Source organism: Pseudophryne corroboree, chromosome 2 (assembly GCF_028390025.1).
Source record: "Pseudophryne corroboree isolate aPseCor3 chromosome 2, aPseCor3.hap2, whole genome shotgun sequence".
In the NCBI taxonomy this organism is placed as follows: Eukaryota; Metazoa; Chordata; class Amphibia; order Anura; family Myobatrachidae; genus Pseudophryne; species Pseudophryne corroboree.
Window position 1 is genome coordinate 928,744,055 of NC_086445.1, and position 20,805 is coordinate 928,764,859.

A 20,805-nucleotide genomic window follows, 5' to 3' on the forward strand; every position below is an offset into this window, starting at 1 on the left:
CAGCATTTTTACCCCATGTCCCCTCACAGCCTAAGAAGGCGCCGTTTTATCAGGTTCAGTCCTTTCGGACCCAGAAAAACAGGCGTGGAAAAGGCGGGTCTTTTCTGTCCAGAGGCAGAGGTAGGGGAAAAAGGCTGCAACAAACAGCAGGTTCCCAGGAGCAAAAGTCCTCCCCCGCTTCTTCTTCCAAGTCCGCCGCATGACGGTGGGGCTCCACAGGCGGAGCCAGGTACGGTGGGGGGCCGCCTCAAGAATTTCAGCTATCGGTGGGCTCGCTCACAGGTGGATCCCTGGATCCTTCAAATAGTATCTCAGGGGTACAAACTGGAATTCGAGGCGTCTCCACCCCACCGGTTCCTAAAATCTGCCTTGCCGATTGCTCCCTCAGACAGGGAGGCGGTGCTAGCGGCAATTCACAAGCTGTATTCCCAGCAGGTGATAATCAAGGTACCCCTACTTCAACAAGGCCGGGGTTACTATTCCACACTATTTGTGGTACCGAAACCGGACGGTTCGGTGAGACCCATTTTAAATTTGAAATCCTTGAACACATACATAAAAAAATTCAAGTTCAAGATGGAATCGCTCAGGGCGTTTATTGCAAGCCTGGACGAAGGGGATTACATGGTATCCCTGGACATCAAGGATGCTTACTTGCATGTCCCCATTTACCATCCTCACCAGGAGTACCTCAGATTTGTGGTACAGGATTGCCATTACCAATTCCAGACGCTGCCGTTTGGACTGTCCACGGCACCGAGGGTATTTACCAAGGTTATGGCGGAAATGATGATACTCCTTCGAAAAAAGGGAGTTTTAATTATCCCGTACTTGGACGATCTCCTAATAAAGGCGAGGTCCAAGGAACAGTTGTTGGTGGGAGTAGCACTATCTCAGGAAGTGCTGCACCAGCACGGCTGGATTCTGAATATCCCAAAGTCACAGCTGGTTCCGACGACACGGCTACTGTTCCTGGGTATGATTCTGGATACAGTCCAGAAAAAAGTGTTTCTCCCGGAGGAGAAAGCCAGGGAGTTGTCATCTCTAGTCAGAGACCTCCTGAAACCAAAACAGGTATCAGTGCCCGCTGCACGCGGGTCCTGGGAAAGATGGTAGCTTCTTACGAAGCAATTCCCTTCGGCAGGTTCCATGCCAGAATCTTTCAGTGGGACCTGTTGGACCAATGGTCCGGATCGCATCTTCAGATGCATCGCTTAATAACCCTGTCTCCAAGAACCAGGGTGTCTCTACTGTGGTGGCTGCAGAGTGCCCATCTTCTAGAGGGCCGCAGGTTCGGCATACAGGACTGGGTCCTGGTGACCACGGATGCCAGCCTTCGAGGCTGGGGGGGCAGTCACACAGGGAAGAAACTTCCAAGGACTATGGTCGAGTCAGGAGACTTCCCTTCACATAAATATTCTGGAACTAAGGGCCATTTACAATGCCCTAAGTCAAGCAAAATCCCTGCTCCTACACCAGCCGGTGCTGATCCAGTCAGACAACATCACGGCAGTCGCCCATGTAAATCGACAGGGAGGCACAAGAAGCAGGATGGCGATGGCAGAAGCCACAAGAATTCTCCGATGGGCGGAGAATCATGTTCTAGCACTGTCAGCAGTGTTCATTCCGAGAGTGGACAACTGGGAAGCAGACTTCCTCAGCAGACACGACCTCCACCCGGGAGAGTGGGGACTTCATCCAGAAGTTTTCCAGATGCTGGTAAACCGTTGGGAAAAACCACAGGTGGACATGATGGCGTCCCGCCTCAACAAAAAGTTAAAAAGATATTGCGCCAGGTCAAGGGACCCTCAGGCGATAGCTTGGGACGCTCTAGTGACACCGTGGGTGTACCAGTCGGTTTATGTGTTCCCTCCTCTGCCTCTCATACCAAAGGTATTGAGAATAATAAGAAAGCGAGGAGTAAACACAATTCTCATGGTTCCGGATTGGCCAAGACGAGCGTGGTACCCGGAACTTCAAGAGATGCTCTCAGAGGACCCGTGGCCTCTACCGCTCAGACAGGACCTGCTACAGCAGGGGCCCTGTCTGTTCCAAGACTTACTGCGGCTGCGTTTGACGGCATGGCGGTTGAACGCCGGATCCTGAAGGAAAAGGGTATTCCGGAAGAAGTCATTCCTACGCTTATTAAAGCCAGGAAAGATGTTACGGCAAAGCATTATCACCGCATATGGCGGAAATATGTTGCATGGTGCGAGGCAAAAAAGGCCCCAACAGAGGAATTTCAGCTGGGTCGATTTCTGCATTTCCTGCAAGCAGGAGTGAATATGGGCCTAAAACTAGGCTCCATTAAAGTACAGATCTCGGCTCTGTCGATTTTCTTTCAAAAAGAACTAGCTTCAGTACCTGAAGTTCAGACATTTGTGAAAGGAGTGCTGCATATTCAGCCCCCGTTTGTGCCCCCTGTGGCACCTTGGGATCTCAACGTGGTGTTGAGTTTCTTAAAATCACATTGGTTTGAGCCACTAAAAACCGTGGATCTAAAATATCTCACGTGGAAAGTGGTCATGTTATTGGCCTTGGCTTCAGCCAGGCGAGTGTCAGAATTGGCGGCTTTATCATGTAAAAGCCCTTATCTGATTTTCCATATGGATAGGGCAGAATTGAGGACTCGTCCCCAGTTTCTCCCTAAGGTGGTGTCCGCGTTTCACCTGAACCAGCCTATTGTGGTGCCTGCGGCTACTAAGGATTTGGAGGACTCCAAGTTGCTAGACGTTGTCAGGGCCCTGAAAATATGTTTCCAGGACGGCTGGAGTCAGAAAATCTGACTCGCTGTTTATCCTGTATGCACCCAACAAGCTGGGTGCTCCTGCTTCTAAGCAGACTATTTGCTCGCTGGATTTGTAGTACAATTCAGCTTGCACATTCTGTGGCAGGCCTGCCACAGCCAAAATCTGTAAATGCCCATTCCACAAGGAAAGTGGGCTCATCTTGGGCGGCTGCCCGAGGGGTCTCGGCTTTACAACTTTGCCGAGCAGCTACTTGGTCAGGGGCAAACACGTTTGCAAAATTCTACAAATTTGATACCCTGGCTGAGGAGGACCTAGAGTTCTCTCATTCGGTGCTGCACAGTCATCCGCACTCTCCCGCCCGTTTGGGAGCTTTGGTATAATCCCCATGGTCCTTACGGAGTTCCCAGCATCCACTAGGACGTCAGAGAAAATAAGAATTTACTCACCGGTAATTCTATTTCTCGTAGTGGATGCTGGGCGCCCATCCCAAGTGCGGATTGTCTGCAATACTTGTAAATAGTTATTGTTAACTAAAGGGTTATTGTTGAGCCATCTGTTGAGAGGCTCAGTTGTTTTTCATACTGTCAAACTGGATATAGTATCACGAGTTGTACGGTGTGATTGGTGTGGCTTGTAAGAGTCTTACCCGGGATTCTAAATCCTTCCTTATTATGTCAGCTCGTCCGGGCACAGTGTCCTAACTGAGGCTTGGAGGAGGGTCATAGTGGGAGGAGCCAGTGCACACCAGGTAGTCATAAATCTTTCTAGAGTGCCCAGCCTCCTTCGGAGCCCGCTATTCCCCATGGTCCTTACGGAGTTCCCAGCATGGTCCTTACGGAGTTCCCAGCATCCACTACGGACTACGAGAAATAGAATTACCGGTGAGTAAATTCTTATTTTACTTTTTAAAGTGTGTATCAAAATAAACTGATAATACAGGTTTTAAAGTTGCTTAGACCCCTTTTTAACAGCGCAGCAAAAACCCAGATTCTTGAAGGATAAAGCGGGCCGCAGCTCTGTGTGAAAGGGTCACTGAAAAATAATGTGGGTCCAGTGACCAGAGAATCCAATGCGGGTTGGTCTGGGAGCGACACGGGTTACGGGGCGGTGTGAACGGGTGACCGGGGTCATCTGACTCAGTTACGTTACCAGCCTTTGGAGAGCTGGCTCACGTCTTTTGGAGATGATGTCATCTCCAAGCACAGACAGTAGTAACCCGGGTCCAGTGTGAACAGGTTTCAAGCTGCTGTGACACTGCTTGAAACCAGTGTTCAGGGACCCGAACTGGATCCAGGGTATTGGTAAATGTAGCAGGAGATGCCTCTGTATCGTCTGCTGTTAGTGATTTGCAAGTAATTGTTGGCACTACAGTTAGGTCCATATATTTGGACACTGACACAATTTTAATTTTGTCTGTTTACTAAAATATTCAAGTTACAGTTATATAATAAATATAGCTCTAAAGTTCAGACTATCTGCTTTTAATTTAAGGATATTCACATCCAAATTGGAGGTAGAGTTTATGAATTACAGCTGATTAATATGTAGCCCCCTCTTTTTCAAGGGACCAAAAGTAATTGGACATTTTGACTCAAAAGCTGTTCCATGGACAGGTCTGGACTATTCCTTTGTTATTTCTTCATCAGGCAAAAGGTCTGGAGTGGATTCCAAGGGGTATATTTACTAAAGTGCGGGTTTTTAGAAGGTTGTTGCCCATAGCAAAGTACTTATAATTTATCTAGCACCTTCTAGAAGATAAAAGCAAAAATCTGGTTGCTATGGGCATCGTCTCCACTTCTAAAAACCTGCACTTTAGTAAATATACTTCCAAGTGTGGCATTTGCATTTGGAAGCTGTTGCAGCGAACCCATAACATGCAGTCAGGAGCTTTCTGTGCACGTGAAAGAGGGCATCCATAGGCTGCAAAAACAAAAAATTCTATCTGACAGATAGCGGGAACGTTAGGAGTTGGCGAATCAACAGTTTGGTACATTCAGAGAGAAAAAAAAACGCTTTGAGCTCGGCAGCACAAAAAGGCCTTGACGTCCACAGAAGACAACAGTGGTGGATGATCGCTGGATCCTTTACAGTGGTAAAGCGAAACCTCTTCACAACATCCAGCCAAACAAAGAACACTCCAGGAGGCAGGAATATCATTATCCAAGTCTACCATAAAGAGGATTGTTCATGACAACAAATACAGAGGGTTCACCACCAGGTGCAATCGATTCATAGTCTTCAGCAATAGACTAGATTATGGTTTGCCCAATAAAAAAAAATGAACAAGCCAGCCCAGTTCTACAAATCACTATTTGCACAGGTAAAAATTAATAAACCTGTACCAAAATGATGGAAGAAAGTTTGTAGAAGGCTTGGAATAGCTCATGATCCAAAGCATAGCACATCTTCTGTAAAACACGGTGGAGGCAGTGTGATGGCATGGGCATGCATGGCTTCCAATGGCACTGCATCACTAGTGTTTATTAATGATGTGACAGATGCAACCAGATACTTTATATAGGTATATACTGTCTGCTCAGATTCAGCCAAAATGTCGCAAAGTTGATTGGACGGCGCTTCACAATACAGATGGACAATGACAAAAAAAATGTACTGCGAAAGCAACCCTGGAGTTTTTTTAAGGCACAGAAGTTGAAAATTCTGCAATGGCGGAGTCGATCGCCAGTCACCTGATTATGCATGCTGAAGACATAACTAAAGGCAGAAAGACGAAACAACCGAAGACATCTCCAGTGAAGGCCTGGCAAAGCATAACAAAGGCGGAAACCATATGGTGATGCCCATAGGTTCCAGACTTTATCTATTAACAGTTTCTTACAGTATAGAGCACAGCATATTCCGTTGCGCTTTACAATTGGAACAACAGTAACCGAACAAAACTGGGTAATAACAGACAGACATAGAGGTAGGAAGGCAATGCTTGCAAGCTTACAATCTATACAAAAATGGTCATTGATCCTCAAGAATAGGTGCTATCTATTGCATAACGGTCCTGCCAGATTGAAAATGTTCTTCATTGGCTGTCTGATATGGTCACCCAGCAGTGTTGGCCAAGGTGCAGGAGGATGTGAAGGTGAAGACAGACCAAATATGTGAGGTTATGTGTGTTCTGTCCAGAGAGGATGGCATTAGATAGAAAGACATTGAAGGTTACGTGGGCGGGTCTGGAATTTGATAGGCTTGTCGGAAGAGGTGAGATTTCAGGGAACGCTTGAAGGTTTGGAGTCTAGAGGTGAATTTTATTGAGCGTGGGTGGGAATTCCACAGAATGAGTGCCACCCGGGAAAAAGTCCTGTAATTTTTAATGGGATCAAGGAATGCATGTGGGTGATAGACCGCAGATTTTGTGCAGAGCAGAGAGGTCTGGTAGGGAGCAATTGCGAAGAGATGTATATTGGTGCAGTTTGGTTAATACTTGTATGTAAGTAAAAGTATTTTAGATAGAATATGGTAGAATATCAGTAACCAATGGAGGCACTGACAAGAATGGGTCTGCAGATGAAGAACGTCTAGTGAGGAAAATCAGCCTTTGCAGCTGCTTTCAAAATGGATTGTAATGGTGAGAGCCTATTTTTTGGGAAGACCAGCCAGGAGGCTATTACAATAATCAATGTAGGAGATAATGAGCATGGATTTGCGTTTCTGTAGTGTCTTGTGTAAGATATGATCGTATTCTGGATATTTCTCTAACGTCCTAGTGGATGCTGGGGACTCCGTCAGGACCATGGGGAATAGCGGCTCCGCAGGAGACAGGGCACAAAAGCAAGCTTTTAGGATCACATGGTGTGTACTGGCTCCTCCCCCTATGACCCTCCTCCAAGCCTCAGTTAGGTTTTTGTGCCCGGCCGAGAAGGGTGCAATCTAGGTGGCTCTCTTAAAGAGTTACTTAGAAAAAGTTTTTAGGTTCTTTATTTTCAGTGAGTCCTGCTGGCAACAGGCTCACTGCATCGAGGGACTTAGGGGAGAGATTTTCAACTCACCTGCGTGCAGGATGGATTGGATTCTTAGGCTACTGGACATAGCTCCAGAGGGAGTCGGAACACAGGGCTCGCCCTGGGGTTTGTCCCGGAGCCGCGCCGCCGACCCCCCTTGCAGACGCTGAAGATGAAGAGGTCCGGAACCAGGCGGCAGAAGACTCTCAGTCTTCATCAGGTAGCGCACAGCACTGCAGCTGTGCGCCATTGTTGTCAGCACACTTCACACAGCGGTCACGGAGGGAGCAGGGCGCTGGGGGGGGGCGCCCTGGGCAGCAATGTATAATACCTGTATGGCGAAAAATACATCACATATAGCCCTTGAGGCTATATGGATGTATTTAACCCCTGCCAGATATCTAAAACTCCGGAGAAGAAGCCCGCCGAAAAGGGGGCGGGGCCTATTCTCCTCAGCACACAGCGCCATTTTCCCTCACAGAAAGGCTGGTGGGAAGGCTCCCATGCTCTCCCCTGCACTGCACTACAGAAACCGGGTTAAAACAGAGAGGGGGGGCACTGATTTGGCGATATGTATATATATTAAAATGCTATAAGGGAGGAACACTTATATAAAGGTTGTCCCTGGATAATTATAGCGTTTTGGTGTGTGCTGGCAAACTCTCCCTCTGTCTCCCCAAAGGGCTAGTGGGTCCTGTCCTCTATCAGAGCATTCCCTATGTGTGTGCTGTATGTCGGTACGTGTGTGTCGACATGTATGAGGAAAATATTGGTGAGGAGGCGGAGCAAATTGCCTGTAATGGTGATGTCACTCTCTAGGGAGTCGACACCGGAATGGATGGCTTATTTATGGAAATTACGTGACAATGTCAACTCGCTGCAAGCCGGTTGACGACATGAGAGGGCCGGCGAACAAATTAGTATCTGTCCAGGCGTCTCAAACACCGTCAGGGGCTGTAAAATGCCCATTTACCTCAGTCGGTCGACACGGACACTGATTTCAGTGTCGACGGTGAAGAAACAAACGTATTTTCTTTTAGGGCCACACGTTAAGGGCAATGAAGGAGGTGTTACATATTTCTGATACTCCAAGTACCACAAAAAAGGGTATTATGTGTGAGGTGAAAAAACTACCTGTAGTTTTTCCTGAATCAGATAAATTAAATGAAGTGTGTGATGATGCGTGGGTTTCCCCCGATAGAAAATTATTGGCGGTATACCCTTTCCCGCCAGAAGTTAAGGCGCGGTGGGAAACACCCCTCAGGGTGGATAAGGCGCTCACACGCTTATCAGAACAAGTGGCGGTACCATCTACGGATAGGGCCGTACTTAAGGAGCCAGCTGATAGGAGGCTGAAAAATATCCTAAAAAGTATACACACACATGCTGGTGTTATACTGCGACCAGCGATCGCCTCAGCCTGGATGTGCAGAGCTGAGGTGGCTTGGTCGGATTCCCTGACTAAAAATATTGATACCTTTGACAGGGACAGTATTTTATTGACTATAGAGCATTTAAAGGATGCATTTCTATATATGCGAGATGCGCAGAGGGATATTTGCACTCTGGCATCAAGAGTAAATGCGATGTCCATATCTGCAAGAAGATGTTTATGGACACGACAGTGGTCAGGTGATGCAGATTCCAAACGGCACAAAGATGTATTGCCGTATAAAGGGGAGGAGTTATTTGGGGTCGGTCCATGGGACCTGGTGGCCAGGGCAACTGCTGGAAAATCCACCGTTTTTTTACCCTAAGTCACATCTCTGCAGAAAAAGACACCGTCTTTTCAGCCTCAGTCCTTTCGTCCCTATAAGAGTCATATCTGCCCAGGGATAGAGGAAAGGGAAGAAGACTGCAGCAGGCAGCCCATTCCCAGGAACAGAAGCCCTCCACCGCTTCTACCAAGTTCTCAGCATGACGCTGGGACCGTACAGGACCCCTGGATCCTACAAGTAGTATCCAAGGGGTACAGATTGGAATGTCGAGAGGTTTCCCCCCTCGCAGGTTCCTGTAGTCTGCTGTACCAATGTCTCCCTCCGACAGGGAGGCAGTATTGAAAACAATTTACAAGCTGTATTCCCAGCAGGTGATAATAAATTTACCCCTCCGACAACAAGGAAAGGGGTATTACTCCACACTATATGGTGGTACTGAAGGCTAGGTGAGACCTATTCTAAATCTGAAAAATTTGAACACTTACAAGGGTTCAAATCCAGATGGAGTCACTCAGAGCAGTGATAGCAAAGAACAAGGGGACTATATGGTGTCCCGGGACATCAGGGATGCTTACCTCCATGTCCCAAAATTTGCCTTTTCTCACCAAGGGTACCTCAGGTTCGTGGTACAGAACTGTCACTATCAGTTTCAAGACGATGCCGTTGGATTGTCCAAGGCACCCCGGGTCCTTACCAAGGTAATGACCGAAAGGAGGATTCGTCTTCAAAGAAAATGGACGACCTCCTGATAAGAACAAGGTCCAGAGAACAGTTGGAGGTCGGAGTAGCACTATCTCAAGTAGTTCTACGACAGCACGGGTGGATTCTAAATATTCCAAAACCGCAGTTGTTCCGACGACACGTCTGCTGGTCCTAGGGATGATTCTGGACACAGTCCAGAAAAAGGTGTTTCTCCCAGAGGAGAAAGCCAGGGAGTTATCCGAGCTAATCGGGATCCTCCTAAAACCAGGAAAAGTGTCAGTGCATCATTGCACAAGAGTCCTGGTAAAAATGGTGGCTTATTACGAAGCGCTTCCATTCGGCAGATTTCACGCAAGAACTCTTCAGTGGGATCTGCTGGACAAATGGTCCGGATCGCATCTTCAGATGCATCAGCGGATAACCCTATATCCAAGGACAAGGGTGTCTCTCCTGTGGTGATTACAGAGTGCTCATCTTCTAGAGGGCCGCAGATTCGGCATTCAGGATTGGATGCTCGTGACCACAGAGGCCAGCCTGAGAGGCTGGGGAGCAGTCACACAAGGAGTGTGATCAAGTCTGGAGAATTCTCTCCACATAAATATACTGGAGCTAAGAGCAAATTTATAATGCTCTAAGCTTAGCAAGACCTCTGCTTCAAGGTCAGCCGGTATTGATCCAGTGGGATAACATCACGGCAGTCGCCCACGTAAACAGAAAGGGCGGCACAAGAAGCAGGAGGGCAGTGGCAAAACTGCAAGGATTTTTCGCTAGGCGTAAAATCATGTGATAGCACTGTCAGCAGTGTTCATTCCGGGAGTGGACGACTGGGAAGCAGACTTCCTCAGCAGGCACGACCTCCACCCGGGAGAGTGGGAACTTCATCGGGAAGTTTTCCGCATGATTGTGAACCGTTGGGAAAGACCAAAGGTGGACATGATGGCGTCCCGCCCGAACAAAAAAATGGGACAGGTATTGCGCCAGGTCACGAGACCTTCAGGCGATAGCTGTGGACGTCCTGGTAACACCGTGGGTGTAACAGTCGGTGTATATGTTCCCTTCTCTGCTTCTCATAACCAAGGTATTGAGAATTATAAGACATAGAGGAGTAAGAACTATACTCGTGGCTCCGGATTGGCCAAGAGGGACTTGGTAACCGGAACTTCAAGAGATGCTCACAGAGGACTAATGGCCTCGGGAGCTAAGAAGGGATTTGCTTTCAGCAAGTACCATGTCTGTTCCAAGAGGAACCGTGGCATCGGCCTTTAAGAAAGGACCTGCTCCAGCAGGGACCTTGTCTGTTCCAAGACTTACCGCGACTGCGTTTGACGGCATGGCGGTTTGAACGCCGGATCCTAAGGGAAAAGGCATTCCGGAAGAGGTCATACCTACCCTGGTCAAAGCCAGGAAGGAGGTGACCGCACAACGTTATCACCACATGTGGTAAAAATATGTTGCGTGGGTGAGGCCAGGAAGGCCCCACGAAAAAAATTTCAACTAGGTCGATTTCTGCACTTCCTGCAAACAGGAGTGTCTATGAGCCTCAAATTGGGGTCCATTAAGGTTTAAGTTTCGGCCCTATAGATTTTCTTCCAGAAAGAATTGGCTTCAGTTCCTGAAGTCCAGACGTTTGTCAAGGGAGTATTGCATATACAGCCCTTGTGTGCCTCCAGTGGCACCGTGGGATCTCAACGTAGTGTTGGGATTCCTCAAATCATATTGGTTTGAACCACTCAAATCTGTGGATTTGAAATATCTCACATGGAAAGTGACCATGCTGTTGGCCCTGGCCTCGGCCAGGCGATTGTCAAAATTGGCGGCTTTGTCTTACAAAAGCCCATATTTGATTTTCCATTCGGACAGGGCAGAACTGCGGACTCGTCCCCAGTTTCTTCCTAAGGTGGTGTCAGCGTTTCACCTGAAACAACCTATTGTGGTGCCTGCGGCTACTAGGGACTTGGAGGACTCCAAGTTGCTAGACGTTGTCAGGGCCCTGAATATATATATATATATATATATATATATATATATATATATATATATATATATATATATATATATATATATATATATATATATATATATATATATATATATATATATATATATATATAAATTCCAGGACGGCTGGAGTCAGAAAGTCTGACTTGCTGTTTATATTGTAGGCACCCAAAAAGCTGGGTGCTTCTAAGCAGACTATTGCTCGTTGGATTTGTAGTACAATTCAGCTTGCACATTCTGTGGCAGGCCTGCCACAGCCAAAATCTGTAAATGCCCATTCCACAAGGAAGGTGGGCTCATCTTGGGCGGCTGCCCGAGGGGTCTCGGCTTTACAACTTTGCCGAGCAGCTACTTGGTCAGGGGCAAACACGTTTGCTAAATTCTACAAATTTGATACCCTGGCTGAGGAGGACCTGGAGTTCTCTCATTTGGTGCTGCAGAGTCATCCGCACTCTCCCGCCCGTTTGGGAGCTTTGGTATAATCCCCATGGTCCTGACGGAGTCCCCAGCATCCACTAGGACGTTACAGAAAATAAGATTTTACTTACCGATAAATCTATTTCTCATAGTCCGTAGTGGATGCTGGGCGCCCATCCCAAGTGCGGATTGTCTGCATTACTTGTACATAGTTATTGTTACAAAAAAATCGGGTTATTATTGTTGTGAGCCATCTTTTTTAGAGGCTACTTCATTGTTATCATACTGTTAACTGGGTTCAAATCACAAGTTGTACGGTGTGATTGGTGTGGCTGGTATGAGTCTTACCCGGGATTCAAGATCCTTCCTTATTGTGTACGCTCGTCCGGGCACAGTACCTAACTGAGGCTTGGAGGAGGGTCATAGGGGGAGGAGCCAGTACACACCATGTGATCCTAAAAGCTTGCTTTTGTGCCCTGTCTCCTGCGGAGCCGCTATTCCCCATGGTCCTGACGGAGTCCCCAGCATCCACTACGGACTATGAGAAATAGATTTATCGGTAAGTAAAATCTTATTTTTTCTTAGATGTATGTAACATGATTTTGAGACAGATTCAATGTGGGGAACAAAGGATAGTAGAGTCAAGAATGACACCTAGGCAGCGAGCTTGTGGGGTAGGGTTGATTGCTGAGTTACCAACAGTGATAGAGATATCAGGTTGGTAACTACTATTGGTCATGGAAATATAATTAACTCTGTTTTGGAAATCTAAGTTTGAGGTGTTGAGATGACATCCAAGATGAAATGGCAGAAAGGCATTCAGTGACCCTGACCAATATAGATTATGACAAATCTGGGGAGGATAGGAAGATTTGAGTAGCAGCCGCATACAGATGATACTGAAATCCGAAAGAACTGATTACTTTGCCAAGAGATGTGGTATAGATAGAGAAAAGCAGAGGACATAAGACTGAGCCTTACGGTACTCCAAGTGATAGAGGTAGCGAAGAGATGGAATCCGAGAAACGAACACTGAAAGAGCGATTAGATAGGTAGGATGAGAACCAAGAAAGCGCTTTGTCCTGGGGATTGTAGTGTTTGTATGAGGAGAGAGTGGTCAACTGTGTCAAAAGCAGCAGAGAAATCAGGGAGAATGAACCTAACTGTATATAAAGTTCAGCAGAAATTGCACACTTCAGACGTACTTCATTATAAACAATTTTGGGCCTGTTTCATATTGCAGTTATTAAGGTTTTGGAACTGCTAATGTTAGCAAGTGAAGCTGCCGCCCAGAAAATAATAGATGCCCCCTGTAACCATTGCAAGCTCATTCGCATCTGTGTACACATGCAGATACCGATTGTCACTATAGCGGGATCCCCGACGCCAGAATGCTAGCAGCGGGGTAGGTGCATCGAGGCCCCTTGCGGGCTCGCCTTGCTGGGGGCATGGTTGCTCGCTTAGCTCGCCACAGGTTCTATTCTCCTCTTTGGGTGTTGTGGACACCCACAGAGGTAGAATCGTCTACCTCGCAGGTATTCCTGTCGGGATTACGGCGTCTGTATTGCAACCACAGACTATACGCAGTAATGAGGGACATCGATTGCTAGGGTTTCCCTATGGCTGCAAAATTTGTCTGAGACACTAGCAGTGCTGGCGCCATGTTTCCCTGCGTACATGATCACAGCTGAAGGCAGATACAGGCATGTCACATCTGTGTTTTTGCCGCCACTCCCTGTTATCTCCCCCCCCCCCAAACAGTCCCGTAATGTCAATCACTCGGCAATGAAATCCTTTCTGAGAGCACAATCGCAAAGGCATCTTGACATGCGCAATGCGATTGTGGCACATGCACAGACTGCTGATAATCGCTCCATTGCGTGAACATCGGTCATTATGTACAAACATGAATTGTGCTAATTGATCTGTACTGTTACTTTGTACAGATCAAGGTTCAGTCCTGTCCTTGCTGATTCATATTGAACCATTTTTACTCAGAGACTATTACCTTTTTTATTCTACACGTGTTTTAGTAAATCTCTAGAAAAGGCTTTAGTAATTTCTTATGATTATCAGAGGTGGTTTGGTTTGTATAACACACACATAGCTTATGCAACCGTATTTATTCATATAACTAGATTATGTTTACAGTGAGACATTCGTTACACATGCATGGCTTAAACAGCCATACCTACATCTCTATCTCAAGGGTGGGGAGCCTTTGGCCTTCCAGCTGTTGTTGAACTAGGCATACCAGCATGCCATGCTACACTTTTGCTATTTGGCCATGCTACAACTGTTGCTGGGATGTGTAGTTCAGCAACAGCTGGAGGGCCAAAGGTTCCTCACCCCTGCTCTATCTTGTAGTACCAGAGGTGGTCCACAGTCTAATTTCCAAATGAGATTGCTAATGTGTACAGAATAATATAATAAGAGTTCTAACACCACATTACACACAGATTACTGCATATAGGTGTGTGTGTGTGTGTGTGTGTGTGTGTGTGTGTGTGTGTGTGTGTGTGTGTGTGTGTGTGTGTTAATTTTGTGTAGCACTTTTTTTGTAGTGTATTAGAAACATAATCTATTGCTGTTAGTGTCTATCTGTCTGCCTTCATGTGACTGTATCACTCTCTTCCTTTGTCAGGTATTGTACGTGAGCTAAAGAGCCGTGGTGTGGTTTACAAATCCAGAGACACTGCCATCAAGACATGACTGCAAGAGAAGGGCTGGAGCAGAGATTGGGCTGGTGTCTGTCTTCTCTTCCGCTGGTTTTATTTTCCTGTTATGTTGTTGAAACTGTGGTTTCCCTGCCGTGGGGGAAGGGTGGTGCCACTTCACGCGCCACATATACAGATGTTCAGACAAAGAGAAACCAGGGGCGAGTGATCAAGTGCGTTATGAATCCTTGTTTGGGGGGGGAGGGGAGGGGAGGAGGAATAAAGATGTATTATTTCCCAATGCCTTGAGTTATTGTTTCTCATGCACATATGACCTCTAGACTTGTGTTTTGGGTTAGTGGTTTTTCATCTATTGTTTTGCTTTTGATGCTGAGGCTCATTTTCATATTCTGACATGTTTTGTCCTCAAACCCCAACTAATATAGAGATATACTAGTGCCTGCTCTGCAATTCTCCATGACAAATATGATGAGTCCTTCCTGCAGTTTGAGAAGTAGCACTCCGGATAGTTGCGTGCAGTTTATTATAACTAGTAAGTGTGAAACTTTGTAACACCACAGTACGCTCTTAACTCCTTCTGTACCACAGATATGTCACAGGTTTCAGTCTATAGGGGCCGTTGAGAGGAAGTGGCTAACACTTACTGTGACAGCAAAACAGAATGTAATGGAAAGAGGTCTGAAAGCATGAACTCTCCTGGCTCACTATAGAGGTGAAGCGTGAGCAAGATTATTGGTTATTTACCCCTTTTTCAGGATCTCGAACACTACTTTCAATGATTGCTAATCTGCATTATGGCCTTTAGATCTAAGGAGAAATTTGAACGTCTAACACTTACTAATTTCTGCAAATACATATTCACAGAAATAGGTGTTGCTGTGTTATAAGCATATGTGTATGTTGAACCGAGGAACTGGACAACATTATAGAAAGGGTTACAGCTGTATGCGCCATACATTTCCTTATATGGGTACAACTGCTGCTCTAGCACTTGCTGTGTAAAAACCGGCAAGTTGTAACCAGCATGTTACTTCCTGTGTGGGTAAGGTAGGCGGGTGGTGGATAGAGAGGCTTCTCAGAGGAGGGGGCAGGAAACTAGCTCCACCAAGTCTGCATTCAACTTCCAACCTATCTCTCTGATCATTTCTTAAATGCCAGAATATGTCTCAAAACCTGTTTGTAATTGTCATTATTATTCAGCACATTTCACAGTCCTCTCCAGAGCTAGTCCTAGTGTTTATTGGTTTTATTTGACAGCTTGAGCATTTTATTCTGAAGTCTTTGAGAACAGGTACCATAAAGAAAAGTTGCATGTATTTAGATGGATGGATAGATATGCCGGATAGTTGTAGAATATAATGAATTTATTGGAACCACTGGAAAAAGGACTTGAAAGGTTTCATCTGGCTCATTAGGGTGTATGGATGTGTTAATAAATATATAATCAGATGCCACTTTCTTACATACACCTTTCTAGTATACACCCTTTTCTTCAGAAGAGTCTGAATTCTTATTTGCATGTATTCAACAAGGTGCTGCAAACATTACTTAGATCAGTGTTTCCTAAATGCTGCCATTACAGTCCAGGGTTAAAGGATATCCATGCTTGAGCACAGGTGACTTAAGTAGTACCTCAGTCAATTTGATTTAACCATCTGGACGGTAATGGCAGAGTTTGGGAAACTACCTTAATGTGTGTACACACTGTGAGATATTCTCAATATGCGACAGTGGCTAGGTCACTCATTATGTGCTTGCGATACTGACTATGTGCGATTATGTCTAAGTGTCAATTTTGACTATCTCTTCTATAGAGATAGTCAAAATTGACTTGCCTGCACAGTGTATCTAGGCTTGTGATGTCGACCGCGCATCGGGATCGCAAGGTGACTTTCACCTTGCGATCTGCACTAACTTTTCTTACGATTTTGACTATTTAGTCAAAATCGTAAGAAAATATCTCACCGTGTGTACACACCCTAAGATCAATGCTTCTCAAATCCAGTCCTCAGGACAATTTACAGTATGTGTATTCTGTTCTTATTGCTGCAGCACAGGTTTATTCATTACTGACTGAGATGTTTTATACTATCCACAGTTGGTTCTAATTAGTGATGAGTGGGTTCGGTTTCTCGGAAACCGAACCCCCCCCGAACTTCACCCTTTTTACACGGGTCCGAGCCATACTCTGATTCTCCAGTATGGCTCGGTAAACCCGAGCGCGCCCGAACGTCATCATCCCGCTGTCGGATTCTCGCGAGATTCGGTTTCTATATAAGCAGCCGTGCGTCGCTGCCATTTTCACTCGTGCATTGGAAATGTTAGGGAGAGGACGTGGCTGGCGTCCTCTCCGTTTATTCATTGTTTATTTATTAACAGTTTCTTATATAGCGCAGCATATTCCGTTGCGCTTTACAATTCGAACAACAGTAATAGAACAAAACTGGGTAAAAACAGACAGACAGAGGTAGGAAGGCTCTGCTCGCAAGCTTACAATCTATAGGGAAATAGGCATAGATACACAAGGATAGATGCTACCTATTGCATAATGGTCCACCAGATTGCTAGGTTCTTAATGGGTTGTATGATGATACCCCACAAAGTTATCCAAGTGTCAGGAGGGTGTGAGACTAAAGAAAGACAAGATATGTGATGTTATGAATATTCTACAGAGGATGTAATTAGATAGGGAAGCACTGAAGGTTATGTGGGTGGGTCTGGAATTTGATAGGCTTGTCTGAAGAGGTGAGTTTTCAGGGAACATTTAAAGGTTTGGAGACTAGAGGCGAGTCTTACTGTGCGTGGGAGGGCATTCCACAGAGTGGGTGAAGCCCGGATAAAGTCCTGTAATTTTGAGTGTGAACAAGTAATGCGTGTGGATGAGAGACGTAGATCTTGTGCAGAGCGGAGAGGTCGGGTAGGGAGATATTTTGAGATGAGTGTAGAGATGTATGTTGGTGCAGTTTGGTTAATAGCCTTGTATGTGAGTAAAAGTATTTTATATTTAATACGGTAGAATACCGGTAACCAATGGAGGGACTGACAGAGCGGATCTGCAGACGATGAACGTCTGGCAAGGAAGATTAGCCTCGCAGCTGCATTCAAAATGGATTGTAGTGGTGAGAGCCTATGTTTGGGAAGACCGGTCAGGAGACTATTACAATAATCAATGCGGGAGATGAGAGCATGGATTAGAGTTTTTGCTGGGTCTTGTGTAAGATAAGGGCGTATTTTGGATATGTTTCTTAGATGTATGTAACATGATCTTGAGACAGATTGAATGTGGGTAACAAAGGACAGTTCAGAGTCAAGAATGACACCTAGGCAGCGAGCTTGTGGGGTAGGGGTGATTGCAGAGTTCTCAACAGTGATAGAGATATCAGGTTGGAAACTACTATTGGCCGGTGGAAATATAATTAATTCTGTTTTGGAAATATTAAGTTTGGGGTGGCGAGATGTCATCCAAGATGAAATGGCAGAAAGGCATTCAGTGACACGGCCCAATACAGATGGTGACAAATCAGGGGAGGATAGGTACATTTGAGTATCAGCCGCATACAGATGGTACTGAAATCCGAAAGAGTTGATTAGTTTGCCAAGAGATGTGGTATAGATAGAGAAAAGCAGAGGACCTAGGACTGAGCCTTGCGGTACTCCAACTGAGAGAGGTAGCGAAGGAGAGGTGGAATCAGAGAAACGAACACTGAAGGAGCGATTAGATAGGTAGGATGAGAACCAAGAAAGGGCTCTGTCCTGAATACCTAGGGATTGTAGTGTTTGTATGAGAAGAGAGTGGTCAACAGTGTCAAAAGCAGCAGAGAGATCAAGGAGAATAAGTAGAGAGTAATGTCCTTTAGATTTAGCAGTGACCAAATCATTCACTACCTTAGTCCGTGCCGTCTCTGTGGAGTGTTGGGCACGAAATCCTGACTGAAGTGGGTCCAGTAGGCTGTGTGAGTTAAGAAAGTGTGTGAGGCGAGTGTAGGCAAGGCTCTCCAGTAGTTTGGAGGGGCATGGGAGCTGAGAGATGGGACGGTAGTTGGAGAGAGAGTTTGGGTCAGAGTTTTGTTTTTTCAGAATGGGAGTAATCACTGCATGCTTGTATAGAGAAGGAAAGATACCAGTAGACAGGGAGAGATTACAGATTTTCGTTAAGGTTGGGATGAGCACTGTAGACAGAGCTTTACTAATTTGTGAGGGTATAGAGTCAAGGGGAGAGGTATTAGAGTAGGCAGATGAAAAGAGTGCAGATACTTCATCTTCATTTGTAGGATCAAAGGAAGAGAAGGTGTTAGTGTTATGCACACCAGTGCCTACAGGAATGTACTGGTGTCTGAACTGTTATGCACACCAGTGCCTGCAGGAATGTACTGGTGTCTGAATGGATAGGGATGCAAAACAAATGAACTCACAGACAGACTGGGGAATATGACATTACATACACAGAAGGTGATAGGGTAACAAAATAAACACAAAGTGAACAGAGAAGCCCAGAGGCTAAGAAACTGTGTGTCTCCCTAGTATTAGGAATGCTCAGATGGAAAAAGCAAGATGTTGTGTTTTAATACGTAGAGAACCTGAAATGCTGTTGCTAAGGGCAACAGCAAAACCCTAAAGGGTTACCAACGGGTGTGGCAGTAAACTCCTTGGTCAGAGATGGAATGATAGACACAAGGAGAGTCTCCACAATCCTAATCCTCACTTGCAGTGCACAGGTTCAGCTTACTGCCACTAAACTGACACCTGAACACATTGCACAGTGAGAGAGGATTTAGGCAGGCAAGTCTGAGAATACAGCCGCAAACTTGCTAAGTTCACAGAGTAGCAAAAGAACCTCAGCAAGTTAAACGACTGACTCCAGTTTTACTGCTAGGTCTGGATTGGCAGAGTGTAGTACCAAACCCCAAGGCCTATTTGCAGTAAGCAACAACAAATACAAAGCTACACAGTACTGGCTAACTTTCAGGAACTGACTAACCAACAAAGATTCAGCAGCATCTGCTTAACCTGAGAAGAGGCCTTATATAGCAGGTGCTGTCCACGCCCCACTCAGACCTCACAGACTGTGAGCACAAAAACCAGCACCGGATCCCCTGCCGTGCACAAAGCCTGTAACCACTGCACAGCAAAAGACCCGAACCGGAGTATCAGCTGCGCTCAGGCCACTCCGCTAGCACTTGTCTCCCGGTTGCCATGACGACGTGGCAGCACAGGGCAGGAGACCCTAACAGAGGGTTCAGGCAGGGAATTGAGCAGGTCACTTGCTGTGGAAGAGCATACCATTTCATTTCGGATCTTGTCCTTGAAATAGGAAGCAAGATCTTGCGCACTGACAGTGGCTGGTTGGTTAGGTGAGGGAGGGACAAGAAGTGATTTAAATGTATTAAAAAGTCACTTGGGGTTAGAGGCTTGAGCAGAGATGAGAGATTGCCAAACAAAAATATTTTCAGTGTCCAGAGCAGTACGATAAGAGTGGTAGGTGGTCTTATATGTGAGAAAGTCACTTGAACTACGAGATTTACGCCACTGGCGTTCAACTTCGTGAGAGTTTTTGTAAGTGTCTAGTGTATTTAGAGTGCCACGGTTGACATCTAAGTCTACGTGGAGTGTGATGGGTAGCTGGAGCCACTTCATCAAGTGCTGTTACTAGAGTTTGGTTAAGGTGTGACACAGCAGTCTCTGGAGAGGTGAATGTAGAAATTGGTGAAAGCAGTGGTTGCAGAGAGGTAGATAGTTGTTGAAAATTAATAGCGTTAATATTTCTGCGGGTAAGAGGTGTCCTTGTAGACTTTAGGGCATGGGTCTTCAACCTGTGGCCCTCCAGATGCTGTGGAACTACACATCCCAGCATGCCCTGCCACAGTTTTGCTATTAAGGCATGCTAAAACAGAAGCAGTGCATGCTGAGATGTGTAGTCCCACAGCATCTGGAGGGCCACAGGTTGAAGACCCATGCTTTAGGGACATGGAGTTTGAAGTAATGGAGGAGAGCATGCATGTGATAAGGTTGTGATCTGAGAGAGGGAAAGGAGTGTTAGTGAGTTCAGAAACAGAGCATAGTCTGGTGAATACAAGATCAAGGCAGTGGCCCTCCTGATGAGTAGGGGAGTCAGTCCATTGGGAGAGGCCAAGAGAGTAGGTTAGAGAGAGTAGTTTAGAGGCATGGGGAGATTGTGGACTGTCAATAGAGAGATTGAAATCACCCATAATGATGGTGGAGATGTCAGAGGATAGAAAGCGAGGGAGCCATGCAGAAAAATCTTCCAGAAACTTTTTGGGTTGCCCAGGTGGGCGATAGATAGCTGCAACACGCAGAGAGAAAGGGGTGAAGATCCTAATAGAGTGTACTTCAAAGGATGTAAATGTGAGTGGGGGAACAGGTGGTAAAACAATGTGCGTGTAACATTTGGACAGTAATATTCCAACACCCCCTCCTTTGATGTTACCAGGCCTGGGGGTGTGTGTGAAGTGGAGGCCACCATGTGACAGTGCTGCAGGGGAGGCAGTGACTGATTGTGTGAGCCAGGTTTCTGTTATAGCCAGCATATTGAATTTTCTTGCTATGAAAAGGTCATGAATAGCTGTTAATT

At 46.0% G+C, this 20,805-nt stretch overlaps 1 protein-coding gene across 2 annotated transcripts in view; it reads left to right on the top strand.

Moving 5' to 3' along the window:
- Positions 1-14,471, top strand: part of SUPT4H1 (SPT4 homolog, DSIF elongation factor subunit) — a 51,642-nt gene extending 37,171 nt beyond the window's left edge. Inside the window, exon 4 of one of the 2 annotated variants that reach the window (XM_063956201.1) lies at positions 14,183-14,471. In XM_063956201.1, the coding sequence (XP_063812271.1) occupies positions 14,183-14,250 (68 nt within the window). In that variant the 3' untranslated portion in view covers positions 14,251-14,471. The remainder of the gene's footprint in view (positions 1-14,182) is intronic. The other variant, XM_063956200.1, reaches the window with a different exon arrangement.
- The last annotated feature ends 6,334 nt before the right edge of the window (positions 14,472-20,805 follow it).